The 25667-nt window shown below is 39.8% G+C and overlaps 1 protein-coding gene, 1 long non-coding RNA gene and 1 pseudogene across 3 annotated transcripts; 2 read left to right on the plus strand and 1 right to left on the minus strand.

The window, feature by feature from the left end:
• Positions 1–5013: 5013 nt before the first annotated feature.
• On the minus strand, positions 5014–25174 carry LOC138993775 (uncharacterized). Of its 2 annotated transcripts, XR_011468340.1 has the most exons (6): positions 25105–25174; positions 24809–24948; positions 22391–22484; positions 18253–18364; positions 9367–9490; positions 5014–5162 (listed from the first exon to the last, which is right to left on the minus strand). It is a non-coding gene; the product is annotated as an uncharacterized lncRNA (long non-coding RNA). The 2 variants fall into 2 exon arrangements; XR_011468339.1 differs by lacking the exon at positions 25105–25174 and having other exon boundaries at positions 24809–25098.
• LOC138994132 (olfactory receptor 1E2-like) lies at positions 10133–11077 on the plus strand. The gene has a single exon (XM_070393810.1). The coding sequence runs from the start codon at positions 10133–10135 to the stop codon at positions 11075–11077; it is 945 nt and encodes a 314-aa protein (XP_070249911.1).
• Positions 21293–22207, plus strand: LOC138994968 (histone H1.8 pseudogene; annotated as a pseudogene).
• Positions 25175–25667: the final 493 nt, after the last annotated feature.

Consider the following 25667-nt stretch of genomic DNA (forward strand, 5'->3'; position numbering starts at 1 on the left):
GACCCACAAACATTAGAATGTAAAATGGATAAAGATACCATTTAAAATAGAAAAAATTCTAATACTAATTAAGACTAAATGATAAGTATGGAAAATATATGAATAAAACTTTAAAATATTAATGAAGTACAGAAGAAAAGACTTGGACAAATGGAAAAATAATTTTCTTGGATAGAAATAAAATATGTTTTTCTCAAATTAATTTGTAGCATGTAATTTCCTCTGTGTACACACACACACACACACACACACACACACACACACACCAAGCTGATAATAAAGATTGTATAAAAAAAAATTGTCAAGAAAACTCCAAAAAGAACAATAGACAATAGTTTTATTGTATATTATAAAACCTTAAATATATTATTTATTGCTGCCTAGCCAATTATCCCCACACCCCCAAATTAGTGGCTTAAAACAATAAGTATTCTTCTCACACTTTCAGTGGGCCAGCATTTCAGGAGTAACTTGGCTGGGCAGTTTTGGCTTGTGGTCTCTTAGGAGGACCCACTTCCGAGGTGGCTGATGCAAATGACTGCCAAGAGGGTGCTTTCTGTTGACAGGAGGCCTGTTTCTTACTATGTGGACCTTTACAAAGGGCTTCTTGAGTGTCCTCATGACATGGTAGCTGGCTTCCCTAGGGTGAGTGATCTAATAGTTATCCAGGTGGAAGCTATCCTTTTTATGATCTAGCCTTGGAAGTCACATCAGTGTACTACAGTCTATTTGTGACCACATTTAAGAAGAGGGGAATTAGGCTCCACCATTTGAAGGAAAGAGTTCAAAGAAATGACAGACATTTTATTTTTATTTTATTTTTTAAATTAAATCTTTATTCAGATTATTACATTGATCCTCTTTTTTCCCACCATAACTCCCCTCCACCCAGTTCCCACCCCACCCTCCGCCCTCACTCCCCACCCACTGACCTCATCCATAGGTGCACAATTATTGTCCAATCTCTTCCCGCACCCCCCAAACCCCTTCCCCTCCCAAGAATAGTCAGTCCATTCCCTTTCTATGTTCCTGATTCTGTTACAATCACCAGTTCATACTGTTCATCAGATTATTTATTCACTTGATTTTTAGATTCACTTGTTGATAGATGTGTATTTATTATTCATAATTTGTATCTTTACCTTTTTCTTCTTCTTCCTCTTCTTAAAGGATACCTTTCAGCATTTCTTATAATACTGGTTTGGTGGTGATGAACTCCTTTAGCTTTTTCTTATCTGTGAAGCTCTTTATCTGACCTTCACTTCTGAATGATAGCTTTGCTGGATAAAGTAGTCTTGGTTGTAGGTTCTTGGTATTCATCACTTTGAATATTTCTTGCCACTCCCTTCTGGCCTGCAAAGTTTCTGTTGAGAAATCAGCTGACAGTCGTATGGGTACTCCCTTGTAGGTAACTGATTTTCTTTCTCTTGCTGCTTTTAGGATTCTCTCTTTGTCTTTTGCTCTTGGCATTTTAATTATGATGTGTCTTGGTGTGGTCCTCTTTGAATTCCTTTTGTTTGGGGTTCTATGTGCTTCCTGGACTTGTAAGTCTATTTCTTTCACCTGGTAGGGGAAGTTTTCTGTCATTATTTCTTCAAATAGGTTTTCAATATCTTGCTCTCTCTCTTCTTCTGGCACCCCTATAATTTGGATGTTGGTACGCTTGAAGCTGTCCCAGAGGCTCCTTACACTATCTTCGTATTTTGGGATTCTTTTTTCATTTTGCTTTTCCGGTTGGGTTTTTTTGCTTCTTCATATTTCAAATCTTTGACTTGATTCTTGCGATCCTCTGGTCTGCTGTTGGGAGTCTATATAATATCCTTTATTTCAGTCAGTGTATGCTTAATTTCTAGTTGGTTCTTTATCACAATATCGAGGGTCTCACCAGTCTTTTCGACGGCCTTACTAAATTTATCGGCGGCTTCTAGACAGTTCTTTAAAGACCTTAAAAGTGTGGTTTTGAACTCTATATCCAGCAGTTTACTTTCCTCCATTTCTGTCATTTGTGTCCTGTTTTTTTGTCTCGGCATTTTTTATGCTTCGCTGTGTCGATAGAGTGCCTTTCTGTGCTAAGTGTCCCAATTACCTGAGGTAGACACTCTTGGTGCACCCCCTTGTGGGCTTTGTGCACAGTCTTGTTGTAATTAAGCCTTGATTGTTGTAGTTATCACTGGGAAGAATTGACCTCCAGGCCAATTGGCTGTGAGAATCAGCTGTGTCTGCAGTGGGAGAACTTCTGTGCTGGAGACACTCCTCTGGGGCAAGACTTGCTTCAATGGGGCTTTGGTGCTCACTGAGTCTGCCCCCTGAGTGTGTCTTTTATGGTTCCACAGAGCTGAAAACTGGATGGTCCCACTCTGACCTTTGGGCTTCCTGGCTCCTGGATCTCTAGGGAGGTGGTAATCTAGCCTTTGCCTGAGGCTATCCAGCAAAAGCCTCCCTGCAGGGCTTGGGCGGGGCAGGTCCCATGGGATCAACAGGGTGGGGCTAGCAGTTATGGCTGCTCTCAGTCTTGCCTTCAGAGGCTCTGCTTCTCAGTGTCTGGGTAATCACTGCAAGCCCCTCTAAAAGAAAGCTGCCCTCGGGTTCTGACCGAGGCCAGACAGTCCCACTTCTCCCGTATGAGTGTGGGTCCCTAGAGACTCGCCCGGAACTGGAGCTCAGAGCCTGAGACTCCCTCCCAATTGAAAACGACAACCACGCCCTCAGCCGCCAGCCTGCTCTGCATGCACTCCGCACCTTAGTATTTTACTTCTGCACTCCGCCTCCTCTGAGTCTCGATATGCTTTTCTCTTTCCTTCTAGTTGTAGAATTTCCACTCAGCCAGCCTTCCTGTGGTTCTGGATATCCTTTCCGTCTTTTAGTTGTATTTTTGAAGTGGTTGTGTGAGGCAGCAAACTCCGGTGTTTACCTATGCCGCCATCTTGGTTCCTCCGACATTTTCTTCTGACAGACATTTTAAAACCAGCATGTATTAAAGCATATTTGTTCATGAAAAATATGGTACTGGTTTATGAATAGACAGATCAATAGGACAGAATTTAAAGTAGGAAAATAGCCTCAAGTATATAAAGAACTTAGTGATATAGCATCTGAAATCAGTGGAAAAAAGAGACTATTCAATAAGTGATACTGAAACCACTGGAAATGATATGGAAAATATTTAAACAGTTTTTTATGCTAAAGTTTTTATTTTTTCTAATCCTATTTTATATATTTTGCTTTTTCATTCATTTATTTTTTGTTAATCCTCACCCGAGGATATTTTTTTCATTCATTTAGAAGTTACCTTTATTTAGATTGCAAACATAGAGGTTTAACTTTCTTTTTCCCCCCCAAATAGGTGGCTAATATTTCAACACCATATCTTGAATAGTACATCATTTTCATATTGATTTGAAATACTATGTTTATTATAAAATCAAATGTGCAAGCATGTCTATTTTAAACACTTTTTGATTGATTTCTTAGGGATTCTTACAGATATCTCCCTAAAGTCTTTAAAAAAATCCTGTTGGACATCATATATTTAGCTCCCTTTACCCTTTACTACCCCACCTCCCCTCCCTCTGGTAACACCATACTGTTGTCTGTGTCTATGAATTTTTGTTTGCTTTTCATTTATTGCTTTCAGTTTTATATCCCACATAAGAGTAAAATAATTTGTTTCTTAACTTTTTCTGTCTGACTTATTTTGCTTAGCATGATAGTCTCCAAAATCCATCCATGTCACAAAAGGCAGTATTTCATCTTTTCTTATGGCTGAGTAGTTTTCCATTATATATTCGTAGCACATCTTCTTTATCCAATGATGAAAGATTTGATTTTGGGTGATGGGCACACAATGCAATATACAGATGATGTATCAGAATTGTACACCTTGAAACCCATGTAAGCCTATTAACCATTACCCCAATAAATTTAATAAAAGATGTCCTGTTGAATTTTGATTAGGTTTGCATTAAATTTATAAACTACACTGGGGAGAGTGGACAAAGTTTTAATAGTACATCTTCTCATTAAGGAGTATTTCATGTCTATTTATTTAGATCTTCTCTTAGTCTTTTAGTAAAGTTTTATAAATTTGTTCATGAAAATCTTGCACATTTGGCTCAGTGGATAGAGCATCAGCCTGTGGACTCAAGGGTCCTAGGTTCGATTCCGGTCAAGGGCATGTACCTTGGTTGCGGGCACATCCCCAGTAGGGAGTGTGCAGGAGGCAGCTGATCGATGTTTCTCTCTCATCGATGTTTCTAACTCTCTATCCCTCTCTCTTCCCCTCTGTAAAAAATCAATAAAATATATTAAAAAATAAAATCTTGCACATTTCTTGTTACCTATAATAAAAGTGTAATATGCTAATTAGACCAGATAGCTGAACGACCTTCCAGAGGAAGCTGGGGCTGTGACGGCCAAACCCCTTGCATGAATTTCGTGCATTGGGCCTCTAGTGTGTATATATGTGCATAATTTCCTTAATTCTCTATTTCCCCAGCCTTGTTCTTCTGAAACATATCTGCACTCTTGCCTTTCCTCTGTACATTCTCTTTCTGCCCTCATTCATTAAATCTCTGTTGCTCACCATTCTGTGCATCAACCAAGTATAAGCAAGGTGGATGGATCCCCTGGAAGGTGCATGAAAGGAGGATGCAGAGGATGATAGCATGTTCTTTTCTAGCTTTAAGGCTACTGCCTATACAAAGGTTCAGTTGTGGTGACAGCTGGGAGATTTCATCCAGAAAGATTGGTGTGAAGTCCTATAGAATATGGTATATACTTTGAACCAGGAACCCATATATGATGCTCTTTCCCCCATAGCCATGATTCACGAGTCTGGGAATTAACGGATGTGGTAGCAGGACCAATTTCTGTCATCAGATCAAGTAATATACTCACAGAATTTTTGCTTCCCACCCTCACAATTTTGGGCTCTCCTGTTTTAGAGATCATAGATTCTGTCATAGCTTGGGTTGCCCAAAAAGCAGAGACTGAGATAAAGTCTTATTTGCTAGTAGTTTATTTGGGAATATTATCTCATGTGAGAAGTGACAGTAGAGGCGGTAAGTAAGGAAAAAGGGAGAACCAATAGTGGGGTGGCTTACTGAGCTGGCCACCACGAGGAAGGAATAAGCCTTGATGAAATGCATGATAGGACCATCCACCTAAGTGAAAACAGGAGAAGCATATATTAAACATCTCTCAGCATCTGTTACATAAGGTGGATGGGAAGAGATTAACCAAAGAATTTATATGCATAACCCATGGACACACATAATAGTGTGGACTAGAAGAGGTCAATGGGGAAAAAAAGAACATCTGTAATACTTTATTGTAATACAATAAAGATAAATTAACACCCTTACACTTACAGGTTGTGTGTGTATGAGTGTTAAGCTGACCTCCCATGATATTCTACTCCAGGGAATCAGAGAAACCCCATGGTAGGAATGGGAGGACAAAAGAAGCAGGTAGAGCAGGCCTGAGGTAATGCTGTCAAGTTGTATCTATGTGAAGCTGGTTGAATCTGTGCAGAACTGGCTGGAATGAAAATTAGGTCAGAGAATGTGAAGTGGTACACAAGAAGCATCCGATGCAGATTCTGAGGGAGGAACACTTGTACATACTGCTCCAGTGATTCTTTTACTGGAAGCTGAGATGGTCACTTGGCCATTTTGGGTCACTGAACCAATAGGCAAACAAAGGAGTTACTGTACTGTCTGGGTAATTCAATCCAAATTAACAAAAAACTCCCACAAAAACTGGGTTTCTCTACACGAGAAAAGGAAAGACCATGTTGGATACCTAGGAGTTTCTTTGGGGTACCACTTAGTAAAAGTTAATTTAAAAACTATAACAACTCAAAGGCAATAACATTGAGGATTCAGATTGCCAAGGAATGAAGGTTGAATGTAAATAACCCCATTCAGCTGAGGTGATGACAAAGTGAAGATGGAATAGGTATGGAAGGTTATACCCTTAGCTATGGCCTTGTGATCAACTGCAGGGTAAGGAGGAGCTGGAATGAGGTAATCTGACACATCTGTAAAGTAGTAGAGATAATGGTAGTGGTGGGGTGCTGTTTAGGTTTTCCTAGATGGGTAAGAAGCTAGATGTGCCTTAATGGAATGCAAATCTGAGTTTCTCTTCTATCTTGGCCTGAGGAAGATTGAGCATAATCTGGGAGAGAGTATCTTATTCTTGTCCTTTCCGTGTGTCTGCATATGGTTAGGTAATAGAAGTCAAATCCTTATTAGCCGCAGATGTATCTCTCCCCTTGGGTATATTCATGGGAAATTGGATTATAGTAAGAGATTCTTCCACCTTGGGAATCTTTCCAAAATATATGTCTTTCATGGCACTTTGATTACTCACCAGGTAAAGCCTCCTACACTCCTAAGATATTTTAGTATATTTATACTCTGGTCCCTTCTAGTTGGCTTCTCCAACCATTTTCCTTCGCCTCTGAAAATGTAGGCTCCAGACCTACATGCCTAATGTCCGTTAAACAGATAGTGTTTAATCGTCCATACATGAGCTTCTCTCCATCCTTACCTTCCCCCAAACTATAGTCAGGTATGATCAGTGACTATAACCAGTCACTGTTCCAGGACTCTGAGAGCATTGTGCTAGAACAGTCCTACAGAATTACTTTGTCTTTAATGAGTTCCTCCAGGATCTAGCCTCCTCTGGGATGCAGGGCCCCTTAAGTCCACAGATGTGAAGATGGGAGAAGTGAGAAGGGATGTTGCAGACACAGATGATGACTACAGAGGCTGTTACTTCACATGCTTTAGTGAATAAAAGGGAGCAGGATCTCAGGCCAGGGTCCTGTAATCACCCTCAGACAGACTGGGTAAGTTGGACAAAGGATGAATGAGCTGGTCTTGTAGGGTCCTTCAAATCAGAGGGTTTCGTGTTGTTCTGCAGGATAGGTTTTCAAGTGTAAAAATCATTCTCCACATCTCAGCCTTTCAAGATTTGTTCATATTCTAGAAATATTTTGACTGATGTTCACGAGTTTTAATGATAGCATTCATAAATGTTACTAGGTAATGTATCTCTTAAGATTGTATCATTTCAACAACAGACATCTGTGTGAGGCAAGCGTTTCAATACAGAGGTTCTTAATCCTTGACTGACCATATATATATAGAGTGTCCTCAAAATGCATACACACACTTTGAATAATTATAAAGGCAGTGTTATTAAAATACATTTCATTTTCAAAATTGAACTATCAGCTGTTAAAGTGTGTATATAGATTTTTGGGATGCCTTGTATTTGAATTACATAAGGAATTATATTAAGATATTTTAGATTGGCTCTCCTTCCCCAGACATTCTGATTACATTTATTGGGGGAGGGTTCAGTAATCTGCATTTTAAAATGTGTTGCATGTTCTCGCTACTCAGTGTTGTGCAAAGACCAGCAGAATTGGCATCACCAAATATAAAATTTGTGCTTATAAAATGTAGAATTTTAGGCATCACCACAGACTGACTAAATCAAAACCAGCTTTTATCAGGTAGTTTACATGCATATTACATCTTTAGAAGCACTACTCTCATGTGCAGTTAACTACTGCTTCACCAGGTTAAGAGGACAAGGCATCATTGATTGAGCAGCCGAAGCTCAGAAGCCTGATCGGTGGCAGCAGCTTGCAAGTGCTGGCTCTCTGGCTTGCGGTTCCTAGTGAAACTCTTGACACCAGAGGTGGGTCCCACTTGTTTTACAGGCTGTAAAATTCTGAGACACGAGGTATATGAAACTTCACTTGATGGTTTTCTCTATTGCAAAGCCAACACATTATGTCTACATGTAAAAAGTTATTAATGTGGCTCAATGAAACAGCACCAGCAGGATGGAAATCCCAGCAGTTCGACTCAGCCCATATCCCTTAATGCTCCTCAGCTTTGTCAGCTCTGAGGCACATTCTGAGGTATGGATATGTGGAGAAGAACTAGAGGTCCCCAGGGTAAAAATTATCTTTATTCCTTCATTTTCCTCCCCTCCCCCCACCCGAAATTACAAAACCTCTCCATCAGGTTTATTTTTCACAGCAATGTCATCATGTACTGTGGATATCAGCACAAGCAGGGAATGACAATGTGGATGTATATCCTGGGTTCTCTATTCCTGATAAAGAGTAGTGTGGTTGAAGTAGTCTAATATTTTCTAGAAGTCTGAGATTACATCTGGAAATTCTGTAATAAAGTGCCAAAAACTAGTCAGCTCTTGTTCTGAGAGGATTTAGTGGGAGTAGATATTCTAACTTAACAGGAGTTTGCTGTCTGTAAGTTGGAAGGATGCATGTCTCAGACTGAAGCATAGCCAATATTTATGAAACACCAGCTACATCGAGGCACTGTGCCAGGTGCTGGCCCTGCTGCAGTTTATGGCCTTTCCTGCAAGGAGTTTATGATCCAGTAGGGAAGACAGCTATAAGCAAATAATCCCAATGGGACTGAGTGCTGTGGGGACTTAGCAGCGGGTTCTCACCTTATCTGTGGAGACTTGGGAGGTTGATGACTTGGGTCTGAATTTCTTTTACTGAGATGTGAGAGACTTGGAGGAGTGGGTCGGGAGAGGGGCAGGGTGAGATTATGAATTTCATTTGGGATCTGTTGAGCTGAAGATGCTTGTGATATTACATCGGGAGATAATCACTAAGCAACTGATGATGCAGTTCTGAAGGTGGCAGAATTTTACCCATGAGATTTATATGGCAATTGATGCCATGGGATACGCAAGCTCTTTAGGGCTGTATATGGAGACTTAGAAAGAAATAGTGTTTAAGAAAAAGCCCAAAGAAACACCAATATATAGTACATTTACACAATGGACTACTACATGGCTATAAAAGAAGGAGTTCTTTTGCAACAGCATGGATGGACCTGGAGAGCATTATGCTAAGCAAAATCAGCCATTCAGAGAAAGACAAATACCATGTGACCTCACTTATATGTGGAATCTAATGAACAAAATACACTGATGAACAAAACAGAACCAGAGGCATGGATACATGGAATAGACTGACAGCTGTCAGAGGGAAGGTGGGTGAGGGAGGGACTGGATGAAAGAAGGCGAGGAGATGAGACAAAGAACATATATGCATAGCTCATGGACACAGGCAACAGTGTGGTGTTGGCCGGAGAGAAGGGGGAGCCAGGGCTGGTGGAAGGTGGGTAAAAAGGGGGAGGTGAGGGACATCTGTAATAGTGTCAACAATAAAAAGACTGAATACCAGCTAATGTTCTCAACAGAAAAAAAAAGACTGTTAGAGCCCTAGCCAATTTGGCTCCCTGGATAGAGCATCAACCTGTGGACTGAAGGGTCCTGGGTTCGATTTTGGTCAAGGGCATGTACCTCGGTTTCAGGCTCGATCCCCGGCCCCTGGTCGGGGTGCATGCGGGTGGCAACTAATTGATGGGTCTCTCTCACACCGATGTTTCCCTCTCTCTGTCTCTTCCTTTCCCGTCTGCTTCTCTCTCTAAAAAAAAAAATATATAGATATATATATTCTTAGATGAGGATTAACAAAAAACAAACAAACACAAAAAACAAAAAACAAAACCTGTTTGAGTAGAAACCAATCACAGCTTTTGAGAATAAGTGCCCAGGGAAGTATCAGAAGAACCAGTGTGATCACATAGAAGATAAGAGATTCGAAGGGAGGAATATTGTGACATGTTAATTAATGAAAAATGAGAAAATAAGTTTGAAAAGTGGCTTAGATTTGGTGATATATTTGTGGTAACAGAGAGTGTTGTTAGAAATAATGAGAATGAAATAAATTATTGCAGAATAGCTAACAGACCATATATCATAGAAATATGTTCATTTTTTGCCTTAACTGGTTTGGCTCAGTGGATAGAGCATTGGCCTGCGGACTCAAGGGTCCCAGATTCGATTCCAGTCAAGGGCATGTACCTTGGTTGCGGGCACATACCCAGTAGGGAGTGTGCAAGAGGCAGCTAATTGATGTTTCTCTCTTGTCAATGTTTCTAACTCTATATCCCTCTTCCTTCCTCTCTGCAAAAAATCAATAAAATATATTAAAGAAATATGTTCATTTTCATTCAGATTTTTAATGGACACTGTTATTTTTTCCTAAAGATACTGGACACAGAACATGACAGGAAGAAATCAAACTGTCATCTCATACTTCTTCCTCCAGGGCCTGCCGGTTGAGCCAGAGCAACAAAACCTATTCTTTGCCCTGTTCCTGGCCATGTATCTTACCACCGTCCTGGGGAACCTCCTCATCATTTTCCTGATTCGCCTGGACTCTCAACTCCACACGCCCATGTATTTGTTTCTTAGCAATTTGTCTCTGTCTGATATCTGTTTCTCTTCAGTGACCATTCCCAAATTGTTGCACAACATGCTGAGCCAAGACCCATCCATCCCCTATGCAGGCTGCCTGATCCAGATGTACTTCTTCCTGTTTTTTGCAGATCTGGAGAGCTTCCTCCTTGTGGCCATGGCCTATGACCGCTATGTGGCCATCTGCTTCCCCCTGCACTACACCACCATCATGGGCCCCAAGCTCTGTCTCTCCTTAGTGGCTCTGTCCTGGGGGCTGACCACGTTGCATGCCATGTTACACACACTGCTCATGGCCAGGTTGTGTTTTTGTGCCGACAATGTGATTCCTCACTTTTTCTGTGACATGTCTGCTCTGCTGAAGCTATCCTGCTCTGACACTCAAGTTAATGAGTTGGTGATATTTATCATGGGAGGGCTCATTCTGGTCATCCCGTTCCTACTCATCATCACTTCCTATGCACGAATTGTTTTATCCATCCTCAAGGTCCCTTCTGCTAGAGGTATTCGCAAGGCCTTCTCCACGTGTGGCTCCCACATGGCTGTGGTGTCATTGTTTTATGGGACAGTTATTGGTCTCTATTTATGCCCATCAGCTGATAAATCTCCTGTGAAGGACATAGTCATGGCTATGATGTACACTGTGGTGACACCCATGATGAACCCGTTCATCTACAGCCTGAGGAACAGAGACATGAAGGGAGCCCTGAGAAGAGTCCTTTGTAAAAAGAAAACTTCCTTCTTTATATGATGGTGAAACTTGAATTTTTATTTATTTATTAAATTTATTGGAGTGCCATTGGTTAATAAGATTTTATAGGTTTCAAGTGTACATTTCTATGATAGATGAGACAAGATGAAATACTGCCATTTGCAACAGTATAGATGGGCTTTGAGAATATCATGCTAAGTGAAATATGTCAGACAGAAAAAGTTAAGAACCACGATTTCTTTCATATGTGGGATATAAAATGGAATTCTTGTACAATTATATCCAGTGACATAATATTGATATTATTATTGGGATATTAACTATGATTCTTTTAAAATATTGACCTTTTAAAAAAATCTTTATTGTTGACATTTTACAGATGTCCCTCACCTTCCCCCGTTATCCCCTTCCACCCAGTTCCTGCCCTGCCTCGGGCCTTCACCACCCTATTGTCTGTGTCCGTAGGTAATGCATATCTCTACTAATAAAAGCCTAGGTGGCCCTTGCCTGTGATGTTGTTACAAGATTGGCACCACAAGATGGCCACCACAAGATAGCCGCCACAAAAAAGGCCACCACAAGATGGCCACGTGCACCGCTGAGGCGGGGTCCGGCGGCTGCTTTGTGCCATGAGCCTGGGGGTCCTATGGCTCCACACAGCGAGGGGAGGGCAGTTGTTGGTGATCAGGCTGGCAGGGGAGGGCAGTTGTGGGCGATTGGGCCAGCAGGGGAGGGTAGTTGGGAGCGATCGGGCCTGCATGTGAGCAGTTAGGCATCAATCAGGCTGGCAGGTACGTGGTTAGGTGGTGATCAGGTTGGTAGGCAGAAGTGGTTAGGGGCAATCAGGCAGGGAGGCAGGTGAGCAGTTAGGAGCCAGTGGTCCCGAACTGTTAGAGGGATGTCTGCAGGTTCAGACATCCCCCGAGGTGGTCCCAGATTGGAGAGGGTGCAGGCCAGGCTGAGGGATACCAACCCCCCCGCCCCTGTGCACAAATTTCCTGCACCGGGCCACTAGGATGCATATAAATTCTTTGGTTAATCTCTTCCTGTTCCCCCTTCCCTCTTGAGATTTGTCAGTCAGTTCCATGTTCCCACGCCTCTGGTTTTATTTTATTGATCACTTTATTTTCATTAGATCCCTTGTTCATTTATCTTGATTTTTAGATTCAATTGTTGATAGATGTATTTATTGCCATTTTATTGAAGAACTAGCTCTTAGTTTAATTGTTTTATTTTTCTTCTGTTGTTTTCTGGCTCTATTTCACTTATTTCTGCTCTGATTTTGGCTGTTTCCTTACTTTTCTCACTCTGGATTTAGTTGGTTTCTTTGTGTTAAGGTTTATTTCCACTAAATTCACTTTGATGAGACTTTTATTATTTTTATTTTTTAATCCTCATACAAGGATATTTTTCCATTGATTTTTTTAGAGAGAGTGGAAGAGAGAGGGAAAAACAGAGAGAAATATTGATGTGAGAGAAACATATCGATTGGTTGCCTCCTGCACGTGATAGGGTGGTGAGGCTTGAGGCAGGGCCTGGGTCGGGGAGGATTCTGTAACTGAGGTATATGCCCTTGACCAGAATCAAACCCGGGACCCTTTGGTCCGCTGGCTGACGCTCTATCCACTGTGCCAAAACAGCTAGGGCTGATGAGTTTTTTTTTTTTTTAAATTTTCCCTTTATTGATTAAGATATTACAAATGTGTCCTTATCTCCCCAATGTCCTCTCATCCCCCCAATCCTGCCCTCACCCTCACCCCTTGTTGTCCACATCCATTCGCTTATGCTTATATGCATGCATACAAGTCCTTTGGTTGATCTCTCCCCCTCACCCCCACCCTCCCCTACCTTCCCTCTGAGTTTTGAGCATCTGATTCATGCTTCTCTGTCTCTACGTCTGTTTTTGTTCATCAGTTTATGATGTTCATTATAATCCACAAATGAGTGAGAGCATGTGATATTTATCTTTCTCTGACTGACTTATTTCACTTAGCATAATGCTCTCCAGCTCCATCCATTCTGTTGCAAATGGTAGGAGTTCCTTCCTTTTTACAGCAGCATAGTATTCCATTGTGTAGGTATGCCAATATTTTTTAATCCATTCATCTGCTGACGGGCACTTAGGCTGATTCCAAATCTTAGCTATTGTAAATTGTGCTGCTATGAACATAGGGATGCATATATCCTTTCTGATTGGTGTTTCTGGTTTCTTGGGATATATTCCTAGAAGTGGGATCACTGGGTCAAATGGAAGTTCCATTTTTAGTTTTTTTGAGGAAACTCCATACTGTTCTCCACAGTGGCTGCACCAGTTTGCATTCCCACCAGCAGTGAATGAGGGTTCCTTTTTCTCCACATCCTCGCCAGCATTTGTCATTTGTAGATTTGTTGATGATAGCCATTCTGACAGGTGTGAGATGGTACCTCATTGTTGTTTTGTCTCTCAGCCTTATGTATGTCCTCTTTCAAAAAGTGTCTATTTAGGTCCGTTGCCCAGTTTTTGATTGAGTTGTTTATCTTCCTTTTATTAAGTTGTATGAGTTCCCTGTAAATGTTGGAGATTAAACCTTTATCAGATATATATCATTGGCAAATATGTTCTCTCATGCAGTGGGCTTTCTTGTTGTTTTGTTGATGGTTTCTTTTGCTGTGCAGAAGCTTTTTATTTTGATACAGTCCCATTTGTGTATTTTCCCTTTAGTTTCCATTGCCCTAGGAGCTGTGTCAGTGAAGAAATTCCTTCGGCATATATCTGAGATTTTGCTACCTGTGGATTCCTCTAATACTTTTATGGTTTCCTGTCTTACGTTTAAGTCCTTTATCCATTTTGAGTTTATTTTTGTGTATGGTGTAAGTTGGTGGTCTTGTTTCATTTTTTTTCATGTGTCTGACCAAATTTCCCAGCACCATTTATTGAAGAGACTGTCTTGACTCCATTGTATGTTCTTGCCTCCTTTGTCAAATATTAATTGAGCATATTGGTTCGGGTCGATTTCTGGGTTCTCTTATTCTATTCCATTGGTCTATATGTCTGTTCTTGTGCCAGTACCAGGCAGTTTTGAGAACAGTGGCCTTGTAATACAGCTTGATATCTGGTATTGAGATCCCTCCTACTTTGTTCTTCTTTCTCAGGCTCGCAGCAGCTATTTGTTTTTTTTTTTTTTTTTTTAATTCCAGATGGATGTTTGGAGAGTTCTTTCTAGATCTGTGAAATATGCTGTTGGTATTTTAATGGGGAGTGCATTGAATCTATAGATTGCTTTGGGTAGTATGGACATTTTGATGATGTTGATTCTACCAATCCATGAACATGGTATGTTCTTCCATCTGTTTATATCTTCCTCTATCTCTTTTTTCAATGTCCTGTAGTTTTCTGGGTAGAGGTCTTTTACCTCCTTAGTTAAGTTTATTCCTAGGTATCTTAATTTTTTTGTTGCAATGGTAAATGGCATTGTTTTTTTAATTCCTCTTTCTGTAAGTTCACTATTGGCACAAAAAAATGCCATAGATTTCTTGGCATTAATTTTGTATCCTGCTACATTGCCAAATTCATTTATTAGGTCAAATAATTTTTTGATGGAGTCTTTAGGGTTTTCTAAGTACAGTATCATGTCATCTGCAAATAATGACAATTTTACTTCTTCTTTTCCAATTTGGATGTCTTTTATTTCTTCTTCTTGTCTGATCTCTTTGGCTAGCACTTCCAGTACTGTGTCGAACAGGAGTGGTAAAAGTGGGCATCCCTGTCTTGTTCCTGTTCTTAAGGGAAATGGTTTTAGTTTTTGTCCATTGAGTATGATGTTGGCTGTAGGTTTGTCATATAAGGCTTTTATTATGTTGAGGTGTGATCCCTCTATTCCCACTTTGCTGAGAGTTTTTATCAAGAAAGGGTGTCGGACTTTGTCAAATGCCTTTTCTGCATCAATTGATATGATTATGTGATTTTTGTCTCTCAACTTGTTTATGTGATGTATCACGTTTATTGATTTGCAGATATTGTACCAGCCTTGCATTCCTGGAATAAATCCCACTTGGTCATGGTGTATGATCTTTCTAATGTAATGTTGGATCCAGTTTGCTAGAATTTTGTTGAGGATTTTAGCATCTATGTTCATCAGGAATATTGGCCTGTAATTCTCTTTCTTTGTGGTGTCTTTATCTGGTTTTGGGATTAGGGTAATGCTGGTTTCATAGAAAGAGCTTGGAAGGGTGCCTTCCTCCTGAATTTTTTGAAATAGTCTGAGAAGTATTGGCTTTAGTTCTTCTTTGAATGTTTGGTAAATCTCACCTGTGAAGCCATCGGGTCCAAGGCTTTTGTTTGCTGGAAGCTTTTTGATTACTGTTTCAATTTCATCCGTAGTTATTGGCCTATTCAGGTTTTTTTATTCTTCCTGATTGAGTTTTGGAAGCTTGTATTTTTCTAGGAATGTGTCCATTTCATCGAGGTTGTCCAGTTTGTTGGAGTAGAGTTGTTTGTAGTATTTTTTCACAATTTTTTGTATATCAGTAGGGTCTGTTGTTACTTCACCTCTTTCATTTCTGATTTTGTTTATTTGGGTCCTTTCTCTTTGTTTCTTGGTGAGCCTGGAGAGAGGTTCATCAATCTTGTTAATCCTTTCAAAGAACCAGCTCTTGGTTTCATTGATCTTTTTGATTGATTTTTGGTCTCTATGTCGTTTATTTCTGCTCTGATCTTTATTATTTCCTTCCTTCTGGATACTGTGGGCTTTTCTTGTTGCTCTCTTTCTAACTCTTTGAGTTGTAGGGTTAGATCATTTATTACCAGTTTTTCTTGTTTTTTGAGATGGGCCTGTAGAGCTATGAACTTCCCTCTCAGGGCTGCTTTCATTGTGTCCCATAGATTTTGGATTGTTGTGTTTTCATTGTCATTTGTTTCCAGGATGCTTTTTATTTCTTCTTTGATCTCTCTGTAACCCAGTCATTGTTTAATAGCATGCTATTTAGCCTACAAGTGTTTGATTTTTTTTCAATGTTTTTATTGTAGTTGATTTCTAGTTTTATGCCATTGTGATCTGAGAAGATGCTTGTTATGATTTCTATTCTCTTGAATTTGAAGAGACTTTGCCTGTGTCCTAATATATGGTCTATCTTTGAAAATTTCCCATGTGCACTGGAGAAGAATGTATATTGTGTAGCTTTGGGGTGAAATATTCTGAAGATGTCAATTAAGTCCATCTGATCTAGAGAGTCATTTAGGATTGCTGTTTCTTTGCTGATTTTTTGTTCAGAGGATTTATCCAGTGGTGTCAGTGGGGTATTAAAGTCCCCTACTATGACTGTATTGCTATAGATCTCTCCCTTTATATCTTCCAGAAGTTGTTTTATGTATTTGGGTGCTCCTGTATTGGGTGCATATATGTTTACCAGAGTTATATCTTCTTGTTGAATTTCTCCCTTTAGTATTATGTAGTGGCCTTCCTTATCTCTTGTTATGGCATTTACTTTGAGGTCTATTTTGTCAGATATAAGTATCACAACCCCAGCTTTTTTCTCATTTCCATTTGTCTGAAAAATTTTTTTCCATCCCTTCACTCGCACTCTGTGTGAATCCTTTGTTCTGAGGTGGGTCTCTTGCAGACAGCAAATGTATGGATCATGTTTTCTTATCCATTCAGCTACCCTGTGTGTTTTGATTGGAGCATTTAATCCATTTACATTTAATGTTATTATTGAAAAGTACTTTTTTGTGGTCATTTTTATTCTTAATATTTGTGTTTCTTCTTGTCTTTCTGTTGCTTCTTCTTATAGCAGTCCCTTTAGCATTTCTTGCATTGCTGGCTTGGTGGTAATAAACTCTCTTAGCCCTTTTTTTTGTCTGTGAAGCTCCTGATTCCACCTTCAATTTTGAATGGTAGCATTTCTGGGTATAGTATTCTTGGATTCATTCCCTTGAGAATCATTGAGAGGCTGCCTCCTGCGCACCCCTCACTGGGCATCAAGCCCACAACCCCAGCATGTGCCTGGACCGGGAATTGAACCGTGACCTCCTAGTTCATAGGTCGACGCTCAACCACTGAGCCACACCAGCTGGTCTTATTTCTTAATTACAACACATAATTCTTCTTGGAAACAATTAAAACAAATTTAACTTGTTTTTCCTCCTCCTCTTCTCCTCAATAATCACAGTTTGGTGTATTTTCTTTAAGGACATTCCCTGAACATTAACATATATATGTATACATATTCTAGCAAGTGTTTATTATTGTTTTGGGGAAATTGGTATATTGCATTTTTTGGTCTGCAACTTGCTTTCTTTAATTAACAATGTATTTTGAAGCTCCTTCCATGGTAGTGTGACTGTTTACCAACTGATGGATACTCAGGTTGTTTCTATTGTTTTGTTGGCACAAGCAATGCTATGGAAGCCACCTTTGTAGATGACATATTGGGTGTGCATGTGTTTGTGTTTCTTTGAGATGTGGAATTGCTGCATCATAGGATTTGTGCATTTTCAAAAGTGGATACTGTAAAATTATTCTTTAGCATGTCTTTCCCATCCCCCTTTCCTACACCCTTACCAACACAATATTATCAGGTTTTAATATTTTCCTCCTCTAATGGGAGAAAATGCTTTCTCATTTTAATTTGCATTTCTCTAATTACTAGTAATATTGGACATCTGTTCATATGCTTTTTGGACATTTGTATTTCTTAGTATATCGTTGTTTTTTTAAAATGGGGTTAATAGGAAAATTAGGAGAGCTTTAATTGGTAATGGCTTTTCTTGAATGTGTCTATTCTGGTCATTGAGGAATGGCTTAAGTAAATAAACTTTTAAAAGACACCTAATATCCTGAGCATGGCAAACTTGATATAGGCTACAATTGCTATTTCAGTATTTAGCGGTGAAGTTAGCATGTGTGCTCATCCCATTTCTAATATATATTTTTTATTGATTTCATAGATGAAGAGAGAGGGAGAGAGAGATAGAAACATCAATGATGAGAGAGAATCATTAATTCACTGCCTCCTGCACACCCCCTACTGGGGATCGAGTCCGCAACCAGGGCATATGCCCCTGACCGGAATCGAACCTGGGACCTTTCAGTCCGCAGGCTGATGCTCTATCCATTGAGCCAAATTGGCTAGGGCCCATCTTCCTTTTCTGATATATTTACACACACACACACACACACACACACACACACACATGCACACGCTAACCATTAAGATAACTCCCGCCTACTACTTACCTTCATTGAAATTATGTATAAAATCAAGAGCATATTTAATCATTTTTCTCATTTGATCCAAAATATCAGCTCTCAGAACACCTTGAGGCTGGGGACCAACTTCTATATATACCTAGGTACAGAACGGGGAGATAGTCACATTTATATATTAGAGTATAAAATTAACATTTCAATATATCAAGATATAGAATTCCAATCATGAAAAATTGGTACAAAGTTAGGCCATGTAGCATCATGAAAAATTTGCCAAAACCGGTTTGGCTCAGTGGATAGAGCGTCGGCCTGCGGACTGAAAGGTCCTGGGTTCGATTCCGGTCAAGGGCATGTACCTGGGTTGCGGGCACATCCCCCATGGGAGATGTGCAGGAGGCAGCTGGTCGATGTTTCTCTCCCATCGATGTTTCTAACTCTCTATCTCTCTCCCTTCCTCTCTGTAAAAAATCAATAAAATATATTTAAAAAAAAATTATTTGAGACATAATGTTGGGCATAAACTAAAGCCTAACATTTACATGTACAAGTTCTATGCAAAGTGAATGAAGACTAGGAGAGAACATAAAAAATCAGTTATGTTATAGTTGCAAGATCTTGGGTTTTTTCTTTAAATTTTATTCAATATTGCCAAAATTAAAAAAATCATAATATAGTCAAAGGGATGGGCAAATATATACTGCGATATAAAAAGCTGCCAAACATATCAGTAGATATGTATTCTAGCTAAGAGCAGCATTGCCCCACAGACATCATACACCAAGATTGCTCTTTCAAAATGGACTTACAGGTCCAAGAAGCGCAGAGAACTCCAAACAAAAGGAATCCAAAGAGGACCATACCAAGACACATCATCATTAAAATGCCAAGAGCAAACGACAAAGAGAGAATCTTAAAAGCAGCAAGAGAAAGAGACTCAATTACCTACAAGGGAATACCCATACGGCTGTCAGCTGATTTCTCAACAGAAACTTTGCAGGCCAGAAGGGAATGGCAAGAAATATTCAAAGTGATGAATACCAAGAACCTACAACCAAGATTAGTTTATCCAGCAAAGCTATCATTCAGAATTGAAGGTCAGATGAAGAGCTTCACAGATAAGGAAAAGCTAAAGGAGTACATCACCACTAAACCAGTATTATACGAAATGCTGAACGGTATCCTTTAAGAAGAGGAAGAAGAAAAAGGTAAAGATACAAATTGTGAACAACAAACATGCATCTATCAACAAGTGAATCTAAGAATCAAGTGAATAAATAATCTGATGTACAGAATGAACTGGTGATTATAATGAATCAGGGACATAGAAAGGGAATGGACAGACTATTCTTGGGGGGGAAAGGGGAATGGGAGATGCGGGAAGAGACTGGACAAAAATCGTGCACCTATGGATGAGGACAGTGGGTGGGGAGTGAGGGCGGAGGGTGGGGCGGGAACTGGAAGGAGGGGAGTTATGGGGGGGGGAAAGAGGAACAAATGTAATCTGAACAATAAAGATTTAATTTAAAAAAAAAAGATTGCTCTTTCAACGTTTGGGAATCATATGCTTTATTTGGTGTCACAGAAAAACAGGTTTTCTATCCCTTATTGTTAAGCATTAATTTGTTTCAAATAATTACCTAGACTTGGATATTTAGCTTGCTCTAACTGAACCCTTGTTTATGCACCAAAAGTACCACTGATTAAGTAAGCAAAATGATTTTAAATTTGCTTACATTGTGTGACAACTTTTTTTTATTATATACAAGAGGTTTTTGCATGGCTAGGGTCCGTAGGCCTGGCAGGCAATCAGGGCTGATCGGGGCCTTCTGGCTGCTGGCCAGAGCCTTCCTTCATTCCACACCACACCCTTGTGGTCAGCACACGTCATAGCAAGCGATAGAACTCCCAGTCTCCTAGTCGAACTCCTGCAGGGACACTGCATATTAGCCTTTTGTATATATAGATTTTTATTGATTTCATAAAGAAAGGGAGAGGGAAAGAGAGACAGAAACATCTATGACAGTGATGGTGAACCTTTTGAGCTCGGCGTGTCAGCATTTTGAAAAACCCTAACTTAACTTTGGTGCCGTGTCACCTATAGAAATTTTTTGATATTTGCAACCATAGTAAAACAAAGATTTATATTTTTGATATTTATTTTATATATTTAAATGCCATTTAACAAAGAAAAATCAACCAAAAAAATGAGTTCACGTGTCACCTCTGACACGCATGTCGTAGGTTCGCCATCACTGATCTATGATGAGAAAGAATCATTTATTGGCTACATCTGAACATTTCCCACTAGGGATAGAGCCAGCAACCCAAGCATATGCCCTCAACTGGAATCAGACCCGGGACTCTTTAGTCCACAGGGCGATGATCTATCCACTGAGCCAAACCAGCTAGGGTGACAACTTGTTTTGAAATTAAATTGCTCTTGGTAAAATTGTGACAGCCATTTTAATGATTATAGTGCAGTCTGCCAACAGTTATGCTAATAGGGCATTTAGGAAAGAGAATGGAATATAGAATAAGAGACCCTCTGTGTGAGAGGGTTATGAGAGTGCTTGCTTGCATGCTGGAGGTTCTGAAAAGTAAAGATGAGTTCACAGCCCAGTAACTGATAGGGCGAACACGTGAATGGATAATAGCTATGGGACACTCTACTGCAAAGAAGGGGCTAAGTGGGATGTTGGGAGAAGACTTTCCATGGATCTTTTGTGTTTCTGCACATCTTACCAGCAAATCGCTGACTGCCTTGGTTCCAAATTATTTTTCAAGAACGTTTATATAGTGAACAGTATTGAAAACCAGGAATGGTGTCTTCCTTGGAGCAAAAGGCAGGCGTGTTTATTGTACATTATAAAAGACTCAAGTTCTCTCAGCTTATTGTTTCCCACATGAAATGCAGAAAGTTGCTCAGTGAAATTGAGGAAATTTTATATAGTTTGAACCTGCCCAGAGTGAGTTTGCTTACTACTTGATCATTATAAGTCACAGTGATGAGTTAAGGTAGCCATAAATATTTTTTAAAAATAGATCTCTGTGTCTGTGTCAGCCTGCAATGGCTCCCGGGAGCTTGGCCTCCAGTGACACCTTGATCTCCTCGGCCTCGCTAACCTCCATGACCTCCACCTCTGGATGGTCTGGGACTCTCAAGCCAGGCCCGCGCCAACATGCCGTCCCACCACCACGCCGCAACCCCCCGATGCTGCGCATGGTGCTGGAGGCGCTGCAGGCGGGCAAGCAGCGCCGGGGCACCTCGGTGATGGCCATCAAGCTGTACATCCTGCAGAAGTACCCTACGGTGGACGCCATCCGGCTCAAGTACCTGCTGAAGCGGGCCCTGGACACGGGCATGCAGCGCGGCCTCCTCATCAGGCCCATCAACTCCAGGGCCAGGGGGGCCACTGGCAGCTTCAAGTTAGTTCCCAAGTAAAAGAAAAAAATCCAGCCCAGGAAGACAGCCACCGTGTCGGCCCCCCGGAGACCTGGTGAGGCCAAGGAGGAGGCCCCCAAGAAAGATGGCCAGACTAAGGGCGAAGAGGCAAGAGGGGGCAAGGCCAGGAAGGCCCCCCAACAGCCAGACAAGGCCACAGAGGCCCCTCCTGGTGCCAGCGGGCCCCATGGGAAGTTAAAGATTAAAGGCAAGAAGGACAGCCCAGATGCCAAGGCCCACAGGAAGACCAAGGCTGGGACTCGGAGCTCAAAACCCACAGTCCCCAAGAGTGAAAATGGTGTGACTGCCCCGGCCAAAAAGAAGACAGGGAACAAGGTCCTTAAAGAGGCCACTGCCCAGGGGGCCAGGAAAGGGTCGAAAGCCAAAGCTGCTGCTGCTCCTAAGGACAGCGAGTCCAAGATGGTACCTGAACCACTGACCAGGAAGACAGAGGTCCCCAGGGGCCCAAGAAGGCCTGGCACGTCCACCACGGCCTCATCATCCAAAGAGACCAGGGTGAAGGCAGAAGCCAAGAGCTAGAGGCGGGGTGGAGAGACACTAGGACTCAGAGTTTTTATTCCCCCCAAAAACACATCACTTTATTTTACTATAACCTATTTATCAATAAAGAATTTTTTCTCCCTCAAAAAAAAAAAATAATTTTCTCAGAGTTTCATGTAGGACATACTTTGTTTAGTTGTGACAATGTGAAATATGACTTACCAACAGGATACTTGGCTATAGAACGAGTGGTTGCATATTTAAGGGAAGGATGCTCAATAAGATAAATATAGCAGGGTAATGGAGCCAAAGAAGTCTGAAATGAATTGAAAACATCTTTCTTATTATGTCAAGACCATATGTTTTGTTTTCTTTGCTGCTAGAGAGTCAATAATGTCTTCAATATGTTTTACTATATCAACTAAAATTAGTAAGACAGCTTTATAAAACATACTCTAAAATCCAATATTGTTCTTAAAGCTTTGAAAACATAAATAAACTACATATAAATTGAATGATGCATAGCTTCCTGGGTAAAATGTACATTGAATTCTCAAGAACCATGATTAAAGAATATGAAATACATTTTCCTTCAGAATGGATTTGGTTATTTGTTTTTTTAAATCAGTGTTTACACTTACTGTTTAGCTTAGTATTGCTCTTAAAGAATGTTGTTTCTAACCCTGTAGTCCAGGTCTTTGAATGAGAATTCAAGACAGGTCTCTCAGTTTTGATAACAATGTCAGCTATGCTGCTTCCATGCCTGGCAATCAAAGCATTCAGCTTTCCTTCAATGAGCAATGAAGAATAGCTACATTATGATCTCCTACTAGAACTACCTAGTTATTGTCAAAAACTCAAAGGAAACAAAAACAATAGTTAATCTTTCCTGTCTTCCAGATATTAGGCTAAATGCTTTACTTTATCTCGTTTAAGGTTTTAAACAGCTATATAAGTAAATGTTACTATGTCAACTTTATCAAATGAGGAAAGCAATGTATCTTGTCCAAGGTTAGTGAATGAGAAAGCCAGGATTTGAACCCAGGTTCTCCTGGGTACATGGGACAAACTCTTTCCATTAAATCATACCAGATGGAGAACACAGAAAAAGTAACTAATTTGGGAGAGAAAGGACAGGAGAAGGAAATCAATTTATGTATCTCATAAATGCCCATAACCACCCTGAGAGAGAACTGTCTAGCCTCTGAATAATGTTAAAATGTAAGAAGTAGAAGGCAAATTTAATTTAAAAGACTGCTCTCACTGAAATGCATACTACTGAGCGGTCATAACAAGAAAACTCATCCTAGTCCATTTAAGAGTTATTGAGAAGTTAACATGTTATCTATAGGAGTTATACTTCAACAAATTCTTATAATACTAGTCAGTTAACTATTTTAAGTGAATAGATAAACTTTAGTTGTATTGATATAACCTCAGTCATGAAGATAAAGCATTTTTGAAATTAAAATTTATGCTAGTAAAAATAGGATTGGATATACAAAGTATGACTGATGTCTAATTGCCCTGGAAAAAAATCTATTCCATAAAGTGTGGCATATTTGTACTAAAATTAGTAACCAACTTTTTAAAAAATATATATTTTATTGATTTTTTACAGAGAGGAGGGGAGAGGGATAGAGAGTTAGAAACATCCATGAGAGAGAAACATCCATCAGCTGCCTCTTGCACGCCCCCTACTGGGGATGTGGCTGCAACCTAGGTGCATGCCCTTGACCGGAATCGAACCTGGGACCCTTGAGTCCGCAGGCCGACGCTCTAGTCTATCAGCTGAGCCAAACCGGTTAGGGCAGTAACCAACTTTTGATCTGAGGTGAGATTATACTTAAGTAACCCTCTAGATGCAAATGAGCAATTATTAGAAAATGAGTACATAAAGCAGTGCTGTTTTAGTAGTTCCTGGCCCCATCTTATATCTTAGCTACTCGTCTATGAACTCCTTAAGGGTAGAAACCATGTTTGCACATAGCTTTGTACTTCCACAGTACCTGGCACAGTGCCCCGTGAAAAGTAGGTATTTAATAATATTTTTAGACAAATTAAAGAAGTGGTAAAAAGAAAATACTTAGGAATCTACATATCTACAATAGTAGCTATAATAATGTAAACAGAGGCAAAAATAACTAATCAAAACATACCTGGAGTGTTATAGTTGAATACTTTCATTAAACAAATATTAATCAAAACATAACATTTTTCTTAACTAGAACTTTATGTACTATCATAAATATAGTTGCATGAAAACATAGTAGTGAATCACTTAGAAAGCTAACAAATACATATGTACCCAAGTACAGTGACCAAACACTAATTTAATGTAAAAGACTATTAATTCTGTTCTTTAAAAGATAGATTTAAAAATAAAACATTGGTCAGTCTGTACAGAATACATTTAAAAAATTAGTGAAGGATAGTCTGATGCTTAAAAAGGTTTATGAAAGAGCATGTTAATGCCCAGTTTAGAGAAATGAATAATTCATAATGGAGTGTGATTAAAGTGAAAGTGATCTTATTCGCAATAGCCACTATATGTATAGACACGAATAGCACACACATGTGTTTTCTCCCACATATACCACTTTTCACATACACACATGCATTCACAATATATAGTCTTACCCAAGATTTCCATGGTCAAAAACTCGATTCAGGTCACAGTCAATATATCTGGTACACTTCTTCACTGCTCTTGGGTTGGTGATAAATGGTTTTACCTCCAGTCCTGTTCTCTGAATCTCAGCGCCATTCTCTAGCCAGTGCTTAACCAGAAATACTCCTGTTAGCTCATTCGCATGAGTTCCTCCAAAGATAGCAACATTTTTTATGGGATCTTCAACAACATGATAAGTCATTTTATCAAGTAATTTTTATCTGATTTCTGCAATTTGGAAGAAAAAAGAGCAAAGAAAACTTACTTTCTTAAGAAATCTAAACCTAAATGAGACTTTTACCAAAGTGCAAAGTGCAGAGTTCTCTTGAGTGGAGTGTATTTTAATTTTCTGTTGCAAGTCTGAGCCCTGTTTATTATAGGGCACTCCCTGCTTTAGCCCTGCCCTTTACCATATTTGGATCAAAATATGCAGAGATTACCTAAAGTTACAGCTATTTACTTTAACTTCTAACTCCCTCAAATGGCTGGTAGATCTAAATGCAGTGATAAATTAGTATCTCATAATAAGACAAAAATTGTGTTTTCTCTTCAGCTAGAATGCCATCTAATGGTGCTGTCATGACCATTTGTAGTTATAAAAAGTTGATACTTTTCTAAATATAAAAATATAATATGCATATTATTATTCAATATTTATAATTTCTACTTGTATTTAAAAAGATTTCTTCTCTGAAAGGAGTTCTGGTACACCTCATCTGAGAGCATTTGAATCTTAGCTCTATAAACAGTTTCAAAGGCCGGTCCTCAGAGACCTCCTCTGGAACTGCATCCTGTCTTTCAGAATTCTTTTATACTGTCAGACACACA

The sequence above is a fragment of the Myotis yumanensis genome, unplaced genomic scaffold, assembly GCF_028538775.1.
Source record: "Myotis yumanensis isolate MYYU_CA2020_CCGP unplaced genomic scaffold, mMyoYum1.0.hap1 SCAF_16, whole genome shotgun sequence".
Lineage (NCBI taxonomy): Eukaryota > Metazoa > Chordata > Mammalia > Chiroptera > Vespertilionidae > Myotis > Myotis yumanensis.

Coding starts and splice junctions, on each gene's coding strand:
- LOC138994132 (XM_070393810.1), top strand. CDS start 10,133: ATGACAGGAAGAAATCAAACTGTCATCTCATACTTCTTCCTCCAGGGC.